We start from the raw sequence: 20,978 nt of genomic DNA on the forward strand, positions 1-20,978 counted from the left end.
TCCATTCTTCACAAGTTCTGAAAACCTTAATCAACTTATATAAAACCTGATGCCACTGCGAAGCTGTCTTCCCAAGAGGCGTCTTTCAGGACAATGTTCCCCAAGATACATAAAATGTTCTGATCCTTACCATCGATTTAATTTCACAGAATACTTTGTGCAGTCATCGAAAATATGTATTCATACAGTGATGTTCTTTCAGGGTTTTTACATTGCAGTTTCAGTTGATTCCCTGATGACCATAAGCAGGCTGTGGTATGGTTTACTTCTGGGTGATCCCGCCTTCTTGAGTGTGATTCCTTCTTTTATGTTATCAGCAAAGACCTATGCTTAAAATGCTTAATGTTATCATCGTCCCGAGTCTTAATGGTGAGGTCTCCTGGTGATGATAACGTCCATGTTCTTTCTTTGCAGACTGCTGGTATCTAACAATATCCCCTTTAGATATTCAAACACTAATTCAAGTCACAAATAGCATTCAGAAATGTAGTGATGCCAGCATACGTCTTGATGGCGTTATCACTCGCAAAGGAGAGGAGAATTTTGACATCTTCTCAGTGATAGCTTTTATTTCCTCTCATTGACATGACTATCTCGTTACATTCAGTGTAAGTACGGTGTGACCATCATCTACCTCAATATTCTTAGGCACAACGTGGCATTTTGCGCTAGTTTCAAAAATTATAAAGGCTTTGGATCGCCACAAAGAAATTCGCTCACAGGATCCTGTAGCGCAAAATTAAGGAGATGACAATAATAATCACAAATATTCCTCACGGTGAGGACTCTTTCATTCGAGTCGCCTCTCATATTTAAACCAAACTCGCCGGCAACGTCCTCCAACTTCAGGCCAAGTCCACTGATATTCATTTTCCGAGTTCATGTAACACTTCACCTTCAGTTAATGTTATCGAAAAGATTCTGATGAATGCCTCTTTCGTGTTACCCTCCAAAGTGGCATTCAGGTAGAATGTCACTTGTTCTCTTTGACTGATATCCCAGGTTTTATCCATAATTATTCCATACTTTTCACTCATTGGATATAATTTCTAGTATCTCGTTCTGAGTGGACAGTGATGTCTATTCGGCATGTGCCTCAAACTGATTTTAGAATTTCTTCCTGATCCACAGGAGATCCTCACACCTGAAATACAATAATTTCAAAAAAATTCCTCAATACAAATCAGACATTTCCTCGAAGTTTGTTCCGTCTCCACATATACTTTTACTGTAGTGTTTCGCTGCTCAGTAAAGATCGTGTACTCAATTATTATACATAAATACTCGCGATTGCAGAGGACCCATCGTTTGTGAGCTGTATACAACTGATGCAACACAGAAATTTGGCGTTTTACCTTGATCTACGAACTGATCAGCTTCGCCATATTCGTCTTGTGGTTAGCGCTTCAAGAATGCTTTTTCTTCTGATGCGAATGGGCTGTTCCCATGACGTTTCTTCACGTTAGAACTAATTCACGATGTGTTTTATATCACTGTGACATGAAGTTCCTTTAAAACATTTCTCTCTTGACTTTTTGGATTATGTGCTCTTAGATTTGATTGGTCTCATAGTTCTCATCAGAACTCGAATCAACGTAAATGATCTCTGAAAATGAAATCACCGTTTTCCTATTTTGCTCAAATTTGTGGAAATAATTTATCCCGACGATCTGGTCTGCCCGGAGTTTATGGGGAGAGGGAGGAGAATTTCCCCCTCCCTGTATGCTTGTGTAAATATGGTATATGAATTACGAGCAGCAAAATGAGCACCATAATGTTAAAACTGTTATGAAGCAGACAACAACAAAATGAGCACCATAATGTTAAAACTGTCATGAAGCAGACAACAACAAAATGAGCACCATAATGTTAAAACTGTTATTAAGCAGACAACAACAAAATGAGCACCATAATGTTAAAACTGTTATGAAGCAGACAACAACAAACTGAGCACCATAATGTTAAAACTGTCATGAAGCAGACAACAACAAAATGAGCACCATAATGTTAAAACTGTTATGAAGCAGACAACAACAAAATGAGCACCATAATGTTAAAACTGTCATGAAGCAGACAACAACAAAATGAGCACCATAATGTTAAAACTGTTATGAAGCAGACAACAACAAAATGAGCACCATAATGTTAAAACTGTCATGAAGCAGACAACAACAAAATGAGCACCATAATGTTAAAACTGTTATGAAGCAGACAACAACAAAATGAGCACCATAATGTTAAAACTGTTATGAAGCAGACAACAACAAAATGAGCACCATAATGTTAAAACTGTTATGAAGCAGACAACAACAAAATGAGCACCATAATGTTAAAACTGTTATGAAGCAGACAACAATTATTTGCTAAAACAAAATTATGACTAGTGGTGCCAGATTGGGCAATTTTTCGACAAAGTGGGTTAATTCTAGATATTTCCAAGGACTAATATATATATATAGTTTTTATAATAATGAAATGAGATTGTCGCTGAAGAAATCAATATAAATTGGAATATTGTAAAATCAATGTTCCTACGCGATGTTCTTCATTAATGTTCAAGTCATGATTTATTGAAAAACTTTGTAGCATTTCACAGTTTTAAAACAATAGTAAAGTAGGAGGGAAGAGGTCTGAATTAGACCTGACTCTTGCAGGTCACGTACAATGACCAAACATCAACAAAGACAAGACAACGGCATTAGACACTGTGTGAAACATCGGTATTAGGTTATGAATGTATTAAATGGACTTATCGCGGGGCATTATTCGCTGGCTATCTAACTATTTGAACAATAGAAAATGTAATATTAATTTGAGGAGACATTCTCAAAGTACTTTACTCCAGAGACAGGTATCATACTCAAAGTACTTTACTCCAGAGACAGGTATCATACTCAAAGTACTTTACTCCAGAGACAGGTATCATACTCAAAGTACTTTACTCCAGAGACAGGTATCATACTCAAAGTACTTTACTCCAGAGACAGGTATCTCCCGGCCCATTTTATTCATCATATATGTGAGCGAAACGCCAGACGCAAACTTCACTTCGTACTTTGCAGATGACGTGAAAATTTGGAAAAGATTCTCAACACAGTCTACAACAGATACAAACCTACACAGTCTACAACAGATACAAACCTACACAGTCCACAACAGATACAAACCTACAACCCGTAAAAATCCAATAGAAGAGCATTACCAAAAACATAATTAAAATCGACGTTTTTAAACACAAACTGTCTTATTTTCGAAAAGAACAAAAGTGCTTTAAAAACTACCACAAAAAAACAACAACAAAAACAATATATATACACATGAATATTTCCTTCAGACAATCACGTGAATTAAATTTGTAGGTATCACAGATGAATCTAAATCAGTTAAAACCCCATAGTAACGAGATTTGAATCAAAATGTGGAGATGAACAAATTATGTCAAAAGCTCTCGGGCAATAGTTCAGGAACTTACCACAACGCTTCCTAGTGGTACAGCGGTATGTCTGCGGACTCACACTGCTAAAAAACCGAGTTTCGACACCCATGGTGGGCAGAGCACAGATGGCCTATTGTGTAGCTTTTTGCTTAATTTTAAACAAACAAACAAACAAACTTACCACGAAACATCATTAAAAGTTACAAACAATACACAGGACTAAACACGCCCGTCCAGCATGAATGAACATTTCATCAACTCTAATCAAAAGATAATCAGCGCAGATAGCCCTCGTGTGGCTTTGCACAAAATTCAAAAGAAAGAAAGAAAACACAATAACAACCAATATAACACTTGATGCTCACTGCAGCGTATAAAACAATAGGAAGTGCAAGTTTAAATGTCTGACACAAATACGCAAATATTAATATATATGAAAGTAAAGTGTCGGTCGGTCACATTCTGTTTCTTCGAATTTCGTAAGTTACTCGAGTACAAATTCACTTTCTCTCCTATAATACTTCCTCTTTTCAGTGTCCATTTACAATTTTAGTTGTATTTAATCGCTAACATAGGCGTAAATAACTCCTAAATTTCGACACTTTTTCTGCTAGATAACAGTCTGTTAAGGAAAGAGTTCCTAGACCCAGATTAGACAAGACGTTATGTATGTAACACTACATCATTTACATCATTATGACGTCAACCTAGATAGAATCCAAACAGGAAAGCCAGGAAGGCTCGTGTGAAAATAATTCAAATATTAGTGCAAATATATGAACAGTATGGGAATTATCACGAAAAAAACCTTTGTTAAAACAGACTGAAGATACTAGTTATTTGTAAAGGAGAAAGGCGAATTCTCCTCAGAAGAAGAACAGGTGTGTATGTGATCCATGGTCATCGTATGCTTTAACTTTTTTACGCAAAATACACCAATATATAGTGTGTTTACACTCTTTAGATAAAGGAGATTTTGTTCGTGATAGGCTTTGGTTTTCAGAAGCTAGAAGGCGCCTTACATGTAGTTTTCTTAAGTCAGTCTACGGGCGATAAAATTGCGAATGCATATTGAAGAATTCAAATTGGTAGGTTCTGGTTTCTTGTCAATTTTGACGGGCTGTTATACTAGTGTAGACAATAAACGACTAGCTCTTACATAACTCAAATAATTATTTTAACAAAATTCTGAATAAGAAAAGTTATTGACTTCATTGTCTCGCTCTATCATATATAATGAAAATATGCCTAAGTACCTTTCCTCAGTCAATATACACTTAAAAAGCAACAACAGACCACCTAATGTTACATTTTAAGTATCACTTAACTAATTTATAATAAAATTATTAATTTGAATATTTATGTTTAATACTCTTGTGATAAATTAGTTAAAGGAATGTGTCGTGGTATGTTATATTTAGGACTATACACACCAAGTGAAGAAATGTGCATATATTTATATATTCCGAAACAAAATGCTACATGTAGCATATAAATGGACATGACCTTTAAAGGGGTTGCTGTAAACGGTTCACAACCTTGACATATACTTCCTTTATAACTTAGCAGGTACGATAATGTATTTTGCACGATTATTACACCGACTGCACACGAGAGAGAAATAGATAATAGATACTACATTACCATCCAAGATCTTCACAAATGGATCTAAATTCCGATCCAGATATCCAGAAGGTCAGTATGGCAACGTAATCCGCGTTCATGATTGGCTAGAGGATGCTAACAATAAGAGCGCTGAAGAACACAGTGGTGAAAGTTAAAATAAGAGTATAGATCTAGGCCTAGTGTACAGTGCGAAGGTGAAAATAAATGTTTTGGTCTTAAATTGGAATAAAATTTCACAAACGAAATTATTTTAGTCTAAGGTGTAACAAGCTTTATGTTATTTTTTTAAAAAAAAAAGCATAACTAGAAATAAACCCACCTAGACACCCAATGTTTAGAGGCATGGACCACCATTTTATGAAAAATAACAACTTCCTAAATATCATTGAAATATTATCCGAGAATTCTTGTTTGTGTTTGTAGCAATTTTGTGAATGAAGTGTGAGATAAGAAACGAGGTGTTATTAGTAATACTGAGAAACATTCGGGTTTCATTTAAATCTAACAAAAATATGGGAATAGTGGTCATTAGAAGTGATAAAAAATCTGTATACAAGCAGCGACTTGACGATAGAGAAGTTCTGCATGTATTTTAATTTATATTTTCAAAACAGAAATAGATTTTGAGTTGCACTGATACACTATTATTTATTGTTACCATAGTTTAGTTATGTGTTATTACAAACTAGTTATATCTATATAAGGAGCTGAAAAATATATCACTTGAGATATTTAAAATGTTGTTCTAGAATCTAGATAGAGCCACTGTGTAGTTTCACGTGTCCGTTAGAGAAAAAATTAGATTTGTAGTTGAATTACTGGAATGGTAGTACGTGGAATGTTAACGAAGGTTTACTAGGAATAATAACGGTGTATAACATATGGTGTAACTATCGTAGTTATTGTTCATTAAATTTAAATAATGAGTTCAGTAGAAGAATTAAAAGCCAGAATAAAGATCCTGGAAGATAAATTACATCAAAGAAAAGAGAATGAAGGTGTTGAACTTGTTACCGCTAGGGACAAAATTACGGCCATGAGCGCGGAGGTTGTAGATTCCAATCCATACAGGTACACCGTACAGACCTAATTGATATATCATAGTATATTGTGACTTCTGTCTCTATATCTTTATGCTTATTGTGACTCCTTCAGTAAAGTAAATATGAGGCAGAGTAATAATTTAAATCTATCTCTGCTTTTCAATACCTGAAATTTAAGAACAAAAACATTTGGATATTTATATATGTGTGGCTAACTGACAGTTGTGTGATACATTTAAATTTGTTTAAGATATATACTAAAGATAGAGCTGAAACAAGTTAACTGAGAAAGTAGATTGTGCAGTATTTACGTAATAGTGTTACAGATTGCTTGGAATTTACTGTAGTCTTGCTAAAAGTAAAAAGTGTTCTTTCAGTATGGTATATGCTATTAGCCATATATTAATCTTTTGTTTGTATAATAATAAGTGTTTTAATATTTACTACAAATTCAAATATGGAAATTTGTTATGCATTATTTCCTAGAGATATTGCATTCAGTAGTAAATTATATCTGTAATATACATGTAAAAACAACTCATTTTGGGTTACATATATATTTTTCTCTACAAGTGGGTTTTCTTGACATCACTGATTATATCTGTAATAGTTACTACAAGTTTAACATAATATTCCATGGTCTGTTCCAGTTGTTAGTATTTAAGTTCTTCTGGATACCAGAAACTCAACAGCATCAGTCTCTTTAAAGAATCTTACTGACAGTAGCCCCAATTAAAATTTACAACTCAAGAACTTGTTTAAAATGATGAAAATAATAAAAAATATCCTAAAGCAAACTTCCAAGATATCCAACAAGTGTAAAAACATTTATCACTCAGTAAAAGCATTTATATTTATTATCACTTTTTGCTATATTCTGTAAAAATTAATTTACTTATTTAATGTTTCCTCAGTTTAATAGGAATCCAAGTGTCTGATTAACCAAACACAGTTTCAACCCAGCTGTAGCATGACTGATATACTGAACGCAGTTGTAGTACACGAAGAGTAATAAAATGATTGATACAACAAACTGTATTCAAACCTGAAAAAACACAGTTGTAGCTCATTAACACTATTACTTGACTGACACGTCAAACAGTTGTAGCTCATTAACACTATTACTTGACTGACACGTCAAACAGTTGTAGCTCATTAACACTATTACTTGACTGACACGTCAAACAGTTGTAGCTCATTAACACTATTACTTGACTGATACGTCAAACAGTTGTAGCTCATTAACACTATTTCTTGACTGATACGTCAAACAGTTGTAGCTCATTAACACTATTACTTGACTGATATGTCAAACAGTTGTAGCTCATTAACACTATTATTTGACTGACACGTCAAACAGTTGTAGCTCATTAACACTATTACTTGACTGATACGTCAAACAGTTGTAGCTCATTAACACTATTATTTGACTGACACGTCAAACAGTTGTAGCTCATTAACACTATTACTTGACTGATATGTCAAACAGTTGTAGCTCATTAATTAACACTATTATTTGACTGACACGTCAAACAGTTGTAGCTCATTAACACTATTACTTGACTGACACGTCAAACAGTTGTAGCTCATTAACACTATTACTTGACTGACACGTCAAACACAGTTGTAGCTCATAAATAAGCTGATTCAGATGAGTAATATTTATATACCTCTGTCTACTTGTCTCTTTACCTAATTAGTTTGTCTTAATGTCTATCCATTATCTATCCATATGAGTTTTTATGTATAGATAGATATTTATGTCCTTATGTTTGTTTTTTTAGCCGCTTGATGGCTCTCAAGAGAATGGGAATTGTGGAAAACTATGAGGTCTGTTTCTGTGTTTTGTTTAATTGTAACTTAGAAATAAGTTTCATGAAGAGTTGGTGATGAACAAGCAGCTATGAGGAAGCATGTTCAATGTTTACATAAAGATACTGATCAAATTATTATAGTTTAAATTATCCATTATAAAACTGTTGGAGACTTGGATAAGGATAAAAATACCTGAATGGAATCTGTTTTGCTGTGCTTGTAGCACAAATCAACAATTAATAAGTGTTTATACCCATACCAAGTGTCCTGAGATACACATTATTAGGTTTATTCTGAGTAAATTCACAAATAGGCAACACTGCAAATGTGAAAATGTTTTATTGTAATTGTTCACTTATGCAGTGGCTCGTTAAATGTACACATGCTGATAACAGTTGGCAGTTATTTACAGTAAAAAAAACATTTTCACAGTACGTGTGTTTAAAACAAGAAATTAGTTTTTAGATATTACACAACCTATTGTTTTTTGTTATTTAGAATTTATTTCATAAGTTTTGTTTTCTCTAATATCAGCTGAAACATTGATATCTTTAATTGTCAATTGGTTTCCTGAAAAGTATTTTGCAATAGAAATTTATAGGAATTATATTTATTTAACCTTCATGGAATTAGTGAGCTGTTTTTTTGGGAACACCAATTTCTATTTTGGGTACAAATTTATTGGAAAGTGTAAAATTTTAGTGCTTTGTTGTTGTATAATGTTATTTCAATATAAATTATAGGAAAGATTTACAATGTAATATTTATAAATAAATTTAGTTAGTGGAAATCTGCCCAATATAGAAATTCTTCCATGTTTTCATTTGCATGAAATATCCTTTTTCTACTTCAAAGCTCATCTTTGGGTAAACACGAGCTATAAAAATAGCCTATCAAATTGGTAGAGTTATATTAAACAGGTACGAGTGTAGCAAGTACTGAATTGGTAGACTTGTATTAAACAGGCACGAGTGTAGCAAGTACTGAATTGGTAGACTTGTATTAAACAGGCACGAGTGTAGCAAGTACTGAATTGGTAGACTTGTATTAAACAGGCACGAGTGTTGCAAGTACTGAATTGGTAGACTTGTATTACACAGGTATATGAATAGATAATTACAGTTGAAACTGTCAGTGATCTTATTCATAGTTGGATGGAGACATATCTTCAAATGTGTGACTGTCCTCTGTGTAAGACTTTAAATTCACCTCTTCCTATGTCTTCTGTTTGACTGTTGGATCTCTTGCTCTCCTGTGAGTCAGTGGTAAGTTTTAAAGACTCGCAATGCCCGGGTTTGATTCCCTCGGGTGGATGTGGCAGATGACCTGCAAATCAACTTACATTACCTTTTCCAATCAGTGACATTCACTATGGTCTGTAAATGACCTATGAAAAATGAAAAGGAGTTGTTATTCATTCTTGAAGGTCACTTCTTAGTCACAGAAAGGGACACTTAGGTGTTATCCAACACATTGTTGAAACTTCATAATTCCAGGCTGGAGTAGTTCTGTTCCTTTTGTTGACTACAACGTATATATATGATCCTGTCATTTTGAGCCTGTGGTATTGCCTGTCAGGCTTCTTTCTCATTTTGTTGCTAATGGTTTGGAATGTATCACTCTATGGGATATAGGGAATAAGACCCTTTAAATCAACCTCCAAGCAGTGGAATCTCAGCCATCTCATTGTGGCTGACAGAAAGTGATGACCTACTAACGTACAATTCCATCCTTGATATCGGAACTAAGTTCAGGGTGAAAAGCACACCTGTTTCAGGTGTTGTGTAGTTCCCTCTATCAGGTACCACTCTAATCTTGGCCATCCATTATCTGTGCAGACATTTTCTGTATGGATGATTCTCTCGCCAGCTCCACCACCTATGTTGGAGACTTGTATTAATTGTTAGTCTTAACTTTGTTGGTTTCTAACTATAGAGTCAGCAGATATATGCATGGTTTGGAAGTTAAAAGTTTCCTAAATTGAAAATGTATTCCATTAATACTTACCTCTTTCTTCCCACTAAGAACTGGTGTCAGTTTTGAAGAAGTGATAAAGTTGTCTGAACGAGGTGCTCATAGAAGGCACATTGATGTAGGTGGAGAGAATCATGAGATTTATATCACCAAGAGCAATGAAATGGGATAATAAAGAGTGAGCAAGTGAGAGAAAAATCAGATCAATGTGTAGATGTGCAAGGTCAAAATCCTGGCAGTTAAGCAACAACTATAAGAGTCAGAGGAGATAAGTATGACTGGGCATTTTCAGTTTAGAAAAACAGTTAAGCAACAACCATAAGTGTCAGAGGAGATAGGTATGACTGGGCATTTTCAATTTAGAAAAATGTTAACTTTTATGCATACAACTGAAATCTAAGGTTTCCTTTGGGGGGGGGACAGTTGATGTTGGAACTTGTGATTTTATTTGTACAAACAGCACCTTTTAGTATACCTAGCTTTTGGCATTGGTTATGAAGAGAATTCCAAGGAACATAAAATCCAGTTGGAGGTTTGGAAGCCTATGTTTGTCTTCTTAACATGAACATTTAGTTCTTTCTAATACTTAATTATTTTAGAGAATTTTCAAGGAATGCTTACTTTATTAATTTGTACTGTCATGACATCAGTAAAATATGGACAGACCATGAATCAAAAGATAAATTATGCATGTGAAATGAACTTCAAAAGCAAGAAATAAAATTATTTGTTACTCTTAACTTTGATTGTATTTACCCTTAAAACAGGAGACTTCTCGGGATCCTGCAGAAGTACATCTAGTGGATCACTAAGCTTGATAGTGTTTAGTGTGTAGGGATAGGCCGAGAAAAAAAAATGGCTGCTACATTCAATCTATTTCCCTATGATGCTTACTTATGAATAACTGCTAAGCTGAGTTATAACCTTGATTTCATTTTTGGTGGTTACATCACAGCACAAATTCTGATAAAACAATTCATTCTCAAACTTATCTGCCAAAACATTTTCAGTAAAAGTAAATAACTATATAAAATAATCTAAATTATTACTCAAGATATCAAGCATATATACAACTGACATATCTGTGTACATGTTACTGATGTCTGAGTGTGAAAACACCAGTTTCTTAATTGTCAAAACAATACATTTTATTGCAATCTACTTCAAATTTTCAGTCGAGCCAAGCCCAATAGCTTTATGTGTATTTGTGGTATCATATTTCATGACCTGGGATCTGTGTGATGTCCTCCCTGTTAGTTGATATCAACCAAGTATGGTGGAGTCAGTTGTATGTACATGCATTAACTATCATCTTAATATCAGGCCAGTGTGTTGAGGGTAACTTGTAACATCCTGGAGGAACCATTCCAGAATTTCTGCCCCCAATGCAACCCAAAATTAGAGAAACTGACAAAACTGATATCAACAGTATGTTTATTACTATTGAATTATATAAATAAAGCAAATCTTCACTTATAAACTTTCTTTATTTAAATTAATTGGCAAAAGGAAAGGAAACAAGTAATTGAAAAAAAAAAGTTATGTAAGGATAACAACGTCATACAGTACAGAAACAAGGTGGGAATAAATCATATAGCACAGAAACAAGGTGGGAATAAGTCATATAGTACAGAAACAAGGTGGGAATAAGTCATATAGTACAGAAACAAGGTGGGAATAAGTCATATAGTACAGAAACAAGGTGGGAATAAATCATATAGCACAGAAACAAGGTGGGAATAAGTCATATAGTACAGAAACAAGGTGGGAATAAGTCATATAGCACAGAAACAAGGTGGGAATAAATCATATAGTACAGAAACAAGGTGGGAATAAATCATATAGTACAGAAACAAGGTGGGAATAAGTCATATAGCACAGAAACAAGGTGGGAATAAATCATATAGTACAGAAACAAGGTGGGAATAAATCATATAGTACAGATACAAGGTGGGAATAAATCATATAGTACAGAAACAAGGTGGGAATAAGTCATATAGCACAGAACAAAGGTGGGAATAAATCATACAGTACAGAAACAAGGTGGGAATAAATCATATAGTACAGAAACAAGGTGGGAATAAATCATATAGTACAGAAACAAGGTGGGAATAAATCATATAGTACAGAAACAAGGTGGGAATAAGTCATATAGCACAGAACAAAGGTGGGAATAAATCATACAGTACAGAAACAAGGTGGGAATAAATCATATAGTACAGAAACAAGGTGGGAATAAATCATATAGTACAGAAACAAGGTGGGAATAAATCATAAAGTACAGAAACAAGGTGGGAATAGCACAGAAACAAGGCGGGAATAAATCATATAGTACAGAAACAAGGTGGGAATAAATCATATAGTACAGAAACAAGGTGGGAATAAATCATATAGTACAGAAACAAGGTGGGAATAGCACAGAAACAAGGCAGGAATAAATCATATAGTGCAGAAACAAGTGGGAATAAGTCATATAGCACAGAAACAAGGTGGGAATAAATCATATAGTACAGAAACAAGGTGGGAATAAATCATGTAGTACAGAAACAAGTGGGAATAAATCATGTAGTACAGAAATAAGGTGGGAATAAATCATATAGCACAGAAACAAGGTGGGAATAAATCATATAGCACAGAAACAAGGTGGGAATAAATCATATAGCACAGAAACAAGGTGGGAATAAATCATATAGCACAGAAACAAGGTGGGAATAAATAATATGGTACAGAAACAAGGTGGGAATAAATAATATAGTGCAGAAACAAGGTGGGAATAAATCATGTAGTACAGAAACAAGGTGGGAATAAATCATGTAGTACAGAAACAAGGTGGGAATAAATCATGTAGTACAGAAACAAGGTGGGAATGAATCATGTAGTACAGAAACAAGGTGGGAATAAATCGTATAGTACAGAAACAAGATGGGAATAAATCGTATAGTACAGAAACAAGGTGGGAATAAATCATATAGTACAGAAACAAGGTGAGAATGAATATATGAAACCATATTCTTTGCATGAATAACTTGTCTACAACTACATGTTGGATTCTTATAATGTTGCACAAATTCATGTTTGAAAAAAGCATTTAAGCTGTGTAGTGCTGTATGTTCTTACAGTAGTTAAAACCATTGGCTTGTAAGACTGTATCAGAACTTACTTGCTACTAATGTAAGACTTTTTCTAAGGTTTTTATATTTATCTTTATTTTGTTTCTCTATATTTTACATTGCCATCCATACATCACACTCAAGTTTTGCAGTTCTTTTAATTTCTAGTTATTTAGGTCCAATGTAAGCTTCTGAAGCTGGCCAAGCCTCTCAAAATATTAAGATTATGGCCAAAAATGTCATGTTCAAGGTACCAGAGTAATAAAATAATGCGTTCTATTCTTTATAGGTAAGAAGGTAACAAAATATGTAAAATTGGATATACTGTTTTCCTGGGTAGATTTTAGGTTCACTTAAGTTGATAGCTTACTCTGATCAGAATTTAAGATTAGCTATATAATATTATTTTGATATTTTGCATGCTATATGTTTCATCAGTTACTAATTAGTTTGAGTTATTTATTAATCACTAATCAATTGTTAATATTTTTGACTTTTTCTTTTCTTTTAGAAAATTAGAGATTTTACTGTTGCAGTTGTGGGTATTGGAGGTGTTGGAAGTGTGACAGCTGAAATGCTTACGAGATGTGGGATTGGAAAGGTTTGCATATTTAGCTTTAGTATTTATTTTTATAAAAGCTATAATAAATTCACTAAAATTAGTGTGTACTGCACAACTGCAGAGATGCCAACCATTACGATTTTGGTATACACATTACTACTATATGCTCATACAGACAAATATTACGACTTGTTGCAACACCCAAATTATTATATATTATATAGGCCTATACAATAAAGTGATAAATTGTTCCCCCCAGGTCTTGAAAGGGGTGAAAAGAAAATTTCTAGTGAGATACAAATACATTTTGATGATAAATAAAAGACATAGTCCAAATGGCTACTTGCGATAGTCATGTTTGTGCTTGAAATAATAAATTATATTTGTATCTCCGACATCTACCAATAGTTTTAATGCGGTGCTTCTCCATACTGGGTACGTGGGGGAATCCATAGTTACGTCATCAGTGCTTGTCAGCCAATCAGAGCTCATGTTGATGGGCATTTCTCATTTTCTAAGCTGCATAGAAACACCAATGCGATCATTCACAAGATGGAAAAAAAAGAGGCCTCGTTCACCAGATTGTCTTGTTTCTGGCAAATCTAAAAGGACTAAAACTGTGAATCAAAAATTTAGGAAAGGGTATAGTGCAAAATATCCTGTCATTGCATCAAAAGTCAGTGACAGTCATGCATTTTGTACAGTTTGTCACATCGATTTTTCTGTGGTGCATGGCAAGATAAATGATTATTCCAGGCATACAAAATCGGCATCTCACCAAAAAAAGCGGAAGTGAAGACAAAAATGATGCAGATAAGGACATTTATGAGTAATAATTCAGAATATGAAACCATAAATGCAGAAGTGATGTTCACGCTATTCGTCATTGCTCATAATTTACCTCTAGCTGTAGCCGATCATGCAGGACATCTATTCAGAAAAATGTTCTCAGACTCTGATATAGCGAAATAATATGGCTGTGTTAGAACCAAAACTACAACCATTGTACAAATGTTGGGTTGTGAAGATGACAAAATGATTTCAAGCATACTTACTAACAGTGTTTACAATTTAGCCACAGATGGGTCCACAGACATGGATGACTCAAAACTGTATCCAATGGTTGCACGATATCTGTAGGGGCTCTGCAACTGTTGTTATATTACATGGTTAAAAAGACAGTTTCTATTGTCAGCATGAATGGTTCATTAAACGGTATCTGTTTCTATTCTATAATTATCATTATCATTCTGAGTTATTCATTAGGAAGTAGAAAAGCAGACTATTAAATATAGGAGCTGAATAATAACACCATACGCTAGTGAAACCTGAATCTCAGAGTTTTTATATTAATTTTTATGAACTTTGGGAAAACTTCTTTATTCAAAGAAATTGTTGAATATTTTGAACTGAAGAAATATGTTATAAACCCCCTTGGTGTGGATTCCTGTACGTGGTGAGGAGACCTCCCAGGAAAGGATCTGTTCTTTCAGTTTACCTCCTCTGGGATGTAAACATCCACCCACATGTTTGCTGTGCATGGCAACCCATGAAGAGGAAGGAGAGGATCTAAGTAGTTGAGGGGTCCAACCCTGACACACCACTTTGGCCTTGAATTCCTGTAGACTGGCAGCCTTGGGTCAATTGGCTGATCCACTTGGGCTAAGGTAAACCAAGTACCAGCGTTGGATGTTCTCAACTGGTGTTGTGGACATTGTACCTGATGCTGGTGTTTGGGTATAGGGCTCACGAAACCCTGGTGTTGCTGCAGTGTCCTTGTTTCTATTGTAGTGCATCCCCTCATAGAGCTCCAGGGTGGGTGGGGTCAGTGGGCACTGAAATATTCCTTTTTTTATTATGGATTTTCCAGATAAAAACTCTAATAAAATAGTGAAAAAATAGTACATAGGCAAACAACCATGTCTTGAAGACTCTGATCAGCAATCTTCAACATCTGTAACACGTGGACCTCATTTTTTTCCAGAATCTACCTTTAGGGTAGATGTCTCTCTTTTTCGTTCAAAAGGGACTAGAGGGACTTGCTGGCTCTCCATAGTCAGTAAAGAAGCTTCACTCTGGTGACATATTGATGGAAACATCCACATCTCAACAAAGTTAACTCTTGCATTCAAAGGTGATTGGGGATATACCTATTGGGGTTGCACCTCATGCTACTTTTGAATTCGTCATAAGGAGTTATTGTTGAGAGGAATTTGAAGAATATCCCTGAGTCGAGATTCTTGCTGGTTTCTCTGCTCAATGAGTTTCTGCAGTGAGGCATATCTCCACTCGCAAAAATAGAATTATGATGCCAACCTATGTCCTCATTCCAACATTTACATCACCATGGCCAGCTGCTACCCTTAAGGCAGGTTATCTTAATTGCAAGGTACGGCCATACATTCCAAACCTTCTCAGATGTTTACAGTGTCAGTGGTTCGGCCACTCAAAGACATCGTGCCATGGTTCCTTGATGTGTGCTCGTTGCAGTGGAAAGAACTGCAATGTCTATTAATGTGAAACAGACCCTCGTTGCATCAGTTGCAATGGTTCTCATCCATCCTACTTTCATTCTTGCTCTTAATGGTTGGAAGAAAAAGAGTTGCAGCATTTGAAAACGATTCAAGACATTACTTACTCTGAGGCTTGAAAGTTGCTGTCTACCACTTCGTCTCAGACATATGCTGCTGCACTTCTTTCCACCACTAGTGGGAGTGCATATGGATCTCTCTGTAATTCCAAAAGAATCGTTCTCAAACCAAATGGAAAGTCTTTTGACCTTTATGGTTAAAAAAGTTGATGAATCAACTTCAACACCCATTTCTGTCCCCAACATACGTTCCAGCAAACTCCCAAGATCCACTTCCTTTGGTTTTGGCTATGAGCATTTTCTTGGATACATCTTCTCTCCCACCCCAAAATGCAAAAGAATCATTTGTTCACGTCCTTGGTCGCTGTAATCCTCTTCCAACAGCAAAGACCTGCCCAATCAACTCAGGGCAGGATCCATGGAGGTTGATAGACCTCCCTTGAATAAAGACAATAAAGAAAAAAAGACATAGTTATAAACAGAAGGGCTCTCCAACCAATTTGTTTACACAAATAAAAATGGCCACCTTGATACAATGGAACTGTCAAGATTTATGTTCTAATCTGGATGACATCAAAGCACTGATTGCTTCCTGCCATCCTGTATGTTTTTCCTTTCAAGAAACATTTCTGAAACCTGCTGATACAATCACCTTTTGGCAGTTTTATTTGTACAGAAATGGCAGGTTGTGTGATGAATGAGGGCATAGAGGGGTGGCACTACTGGTTGCTCAGAATATTCTCATCCCGACTTTGCCACTCGACACACCCTTGGAGACCATAGTCATCCGTATTTCCTTGGGTCGTACCATCACTGTTTGTATTCTCTATCTGTTGCCTGGAGAGACCTATGATCAGTCAGACTTTGATGCTCTCAATGAGCATTTGCCATCCCCCATTTTAATCTTGGGAGACTTCAACAGACATCATCCCCTCTGGAAAAGTGCTGATATTGATGGGAGGGGTTGCTGTAGAGCATGTGCTCTCTGATCACAACCTTTCTCTTTTCAATATTGGTTCTTCTACTTATTTTCATGCACCAACTAGTCAGTCCTTTACTGCTATTAATCTCTCTATTTGCTCCCCTTTACTATTATCCCACTTTTTATGGAGGGTTTACAGTAATCCATGAGGCAGTCATCATTTTCCTATAATTTTGAGAGAGACTGGTCATGGTCTGGTGGAATCTGAATCAAACAAAGTGGCCCTATTTTGCTGTTCTTGTGGAACATGATCCTGCCATTGCGTGTAAGCCATCAACAGACGACTGTGTGGCAGCAGTAACTGACTGTATTCTACAGGTATTGCTAAAACCTTGACACATTTTCCACTATATCCTTGTCCATGGTTGAATCCTGCCTGCCACATGGCACAGAAGGCTCAAAAATGGGCCTGGGATACTTTTCACAGGTATCCCACACTCTCGCACTGCATTGCTTTCCAGCAGGCCTGTGCATGTGCTCAGTGGGCAAGACATCAAAGCCTGAAAGACTCTTGGATTTAGTTCACAACCAGCAAATCTTCTACCACCAGTTCCAAAGTCATATGGGATGAGATTTGAAAGCTCAATGGGCAGTATAATTCTGTCCCCCTCTCAATCTTGCTCTCTGATGGCGAGGAAGTAGCTGATACCTGGAGCATTTCCGATACTCCAGGTGAAAGCTTTTGCCAGGTATCTAGCATTTCTGCTTCTTCCTCTACCTTCTTAGCCATCAAGATTTGGGAAGAACGAACACCTATTTCCTTTCAAGCTGATTGTCTCTATGACAATAATCATATCTTTACACTGGTGGAACTCAAACTGGCCCTTCATTGGTCTGGCAGTACATTGGTCGGACCTGATGGTATACACTATGAAATGTTGCACAATCTATCTTTTGCTTCTCTTGCTATTCTTGTGATTGTTTTTAACCAGATCTGGTAGGAGAATGTTTTTCCTAATGCATGGTACTAGGCTATTATCCTACCTTTCTCTCAGCCTGGGAAGGATCCCAAGATTCCTTTAAACTACTGTCCAGTTGCTTTCACAAGCTGTTTCTGTAAGACCTTAGAGAAGATGGTTAATGCTCATCTTGTTTGGTTCCTTGAATCAAACAACTTCCTTTCACCCACCCAATGTAGGTTCTGACAACAATGCTCCAACATGGACCACCTGATTTGACTTGAAACGTTAATCAGAAAAGCCTTTCTCAAACGACAACATCTTGTATCAGTATTCTTTGACATGGAGAAGGCTTATGATACGATATGGAAGTATGGCATTTTGCGAGACCTTCATATATATGGATTACGTGGCCATTTGCCCATTTTTATTAATTTTTTAATGGACAGGCATTTCCAAGTTCATGTGGGTTTGACACTTTCCTGTTCTTTTATACAGGAACTTGCAGTTCCTCGCAGCTATGATTTACTTTTCAGCATATAGATTAATACCATCACTGAATAACTCCCTCTTACTGTTGCAAACAGACTCTATATCGGCGACTTTCACATCCCATGTCAGTCGTCAAACATGACGTATATTGAGTGGCAGCTACTGACTGTCCTCAATCGTTTACTAAAGGGAACTACAGCAAATAGCTTTAACTTCTCTCTCTCAAAAACTGTTTGCATGCACCTTTGCTGCCAACGGGGTATTCACCCTGATCCTGAACTCTGCATCGGTAAAGTTGTGCTGCCTGTGGTTCCTGATGAGACAAAGTTCTTGTGGCTTATATTTGACTGTAAGCTGACCTTTATACCACATATCAAGCAGCTACATGTCAAATGTACAAGAGCACTGAACATCCTCCATGTCCTCTCTTCCACCATTAGAGGAGTGGATCGATGTTCTGTGCCAAAGATATATCATAGTCTTCTTTGTTTAAAACTAGACTATGGATCACTGGTCTATGGCTTTGCCAGACCTCCGCCTCAAAGATGCTGTACCCCATTCATCATCAGAGACTTTGGCTCTTCACCAGGGCTTTCTGTATTTACCTGGTTTGGAGCTCATACATAGAGTCTCATGAATCTTTTTTGCATCTTTGCCATTTGCAACTGTCTTTATTATATGCCTTGAAACTTCATTCCTTACCAAAGCATCCCACCTGGGGTTGTGTTTTCTTTCCTTGGTGGGCCATACTTTTTCAGAACAGACGACCTGCCATTGCTCCTTTTAGCTGTCGTATCCAGGCACAGTTGGATGAATTGGCTCTGTCCTTGGATAACACTGCTGTATTCACTGGCCAGCCCATCTCACCATGGCTTATTACAGTCCCCAAATGTGACCAATCTTTAAGTCATCTGAGAAAAGCAGACACTCCTGATTGAAAATACTGTATTATTTGCTGAACATCTTTTGAACCATCCTTTAATTCCTATTTATACAGATGATTCAAAATCAGGTGAATGTGATCAGTGTAATCAGTAGTATGATTAGGTGGTTGTGTGCAGAATCCCCTCTACAGCTTCTGTGTTCACTGCTGAACTGTATACCATTTTCCTTGCCATAGATCACATAGAAGCTAAGCAGTACTCAAATTGCACTATTTATATTGACTTGCTTAGTTCTCTACTGGCCCTGGAATCACTTCATGTTACTTTGCACCCTGTTCTTGCCAATATTCTAAACTAATTGGCCCATTTCTCTTTAACTTCTACTTCTATCCAGTTTTTCTGGATACCAGGCCATGTTGGTATTCGCGGGAACGAGCTCGCCAACACCGTAATTAAATCTATGTGCTGTGGCACTATCACTGCTGTGCCTGTTCCATACATGGACTATGGTCCTGTATTCAAGGCTTTGGCTCTGTGCCAGTTGGCAGTCAACTTGGAGTGAGCAATGTGAAAACAATCTTTTCCAAATAAAGCCCTCTATTTGATTTTGGCCATCTTGCTTCCGTAAGGACAGGAAAGAGGAAGTTGTTCTAACTCGACAATGCATTGGTCACAGTTTTTTAACTCATCATTTTCTTTTATCTGGAACTGATGCACCAATGTTTTGCCTGTGTAACACTCAGGTCACAATAAACCACATTTTACTGTCTTTTCTTCATTACGACTCTCAACGATGGCACTATTTTAAACATGTTATGTCCCAAAGTTTATCTGTAACGTTAGACAGTGTTATTGGTGATGGTGACACTGTCCACCTTAAAAATGTTTTTAGTTTTTTAAAGGTCATTCATCTTTTTAATGCCATATAAGTTTTTCAATTTATACATTACACCTTTTAATGTAATTCTCTTTTAAGAATCAAAGCCCATCTAGTTCGATTTGAAATTAGAAAATGACTGTAACATCAAATAACTCGTAATCAGGACTGGAAAGGCCAACTTCAGGTGACTAATGGTGGTTTTTGAACTTACTTTGACTGTAACATCAAATAACTCATAATCAGGACTGGAAAGGCCAACTTCAGGTGACTAATGGTGGTTTTTGAACTTACTTGTTAGTCATCCTGACAAATTATGATAATTACAATTAATGCTACTTGTATTACTGTAGTTTTTCTCTTGCTGCTGTAGACTAGATGTAAAAATTGTATTTAATGTTATTTATGTTTTTAATTCAAAAACTAAACTTTGTTTTGTTTTACCTTGATTTCCTTTTATGAATTTTAATAATTTTACTTTAATTTTAACTTTTTACTGGATGTTTGGCACAGATATCCTAGTTGCTTTGCACCATAAAACACCAAATCAACCACCAACTAATGTTATAAATATTTATGTTCACCTAGAACTACATATTGTATAGTTAAGATGTGTAATAAGGATATGAGAGTATGTAAGTATATGACTTAGTCTTACAAGAAAATTTGTGAAAGGATAATACTATTT

The 20,978-nt window shown here is 35.9% G+C and overlaps 2 protein-coding genes across 5 annotated transcripts in view; both read left to right on the forward strand.

Moving 5' to 3' along the window:
- The first annotated feature begins 5,857 nt into the window (after positions 1–5,857).
- Positions 5,858–20,978, forward strand: part of Uba5 (Ubiquitin-like activating enzyme 5) — a 67,297-nt gene continuing 52,176 nt past the window's right edge. For 3 of the 4 annotated variants that reach the window (XR_013021060.1, XM_076479947.1, XM_076480132.1), the window contains exons 1-3: positions 5,858–6,133; positions 7,890–7,935; positions 13,516–13,605. Coding sequence is in view for 3 of the 4 variants with exons in the window: in XM_076479947.1 (XP_076336062.1) it covers positions 5,985–6,133; positions 7,890–7,935; positions 13,516–13,605 (285 nt within the window). In the remaining variant the exon portion in view is untranslated. The remainder of the gene's footprint in view (positions 6,134–7,889; positions 7,936–13,515; positions 13,606–20,978) is intronic. The other variant, XM_076480022.1, reaches the window with a different exon arrangement.
- Positions 13,612–20,977, forward strand: LOC143239280 (uncharacterized). Its single transcript, XM_076480232.1, has 2 exons — positions 13,612–20,477; positions 20,558–20,977. The coding sequence occupies exon 1, from the start codon at positions 18,668–18,670 to the stop codon at positions 19,154–19,156; it is 489 nt and encodes a 162-aa protein (XP_076336347.1). The 5' UTR covers positions 13,612–18,667; the 3' UTR covers positions 19,157–20,477; positions 20,558–20,977.

The sequence above is a fragment of the Tachypleus tridentatus genome, chromosome 1 (genome assembly GCF_004210375.1).
Source record: "Tachypleus tridentatus isolate NWPU-2018 chromosome 1, ASM421037v1, whole genome shotgun sequence".
NCBI classification, from domain to species: Eukaryota; Metazoa; Arthropoda; class Merostomata; order Xiphosura; family Limulidae; genus Tachypleus; species Tachypleus tridentatus.

Excerpts from the sequence above, each read along its gene's own strand:
- LOC143239280 (XM_076480232.1), top strand. The coding sequence starts at position 18,668 with ATGACGTATATTGAGTGGCAGCTACTGACTGTCCTCAATCGTTTACTA.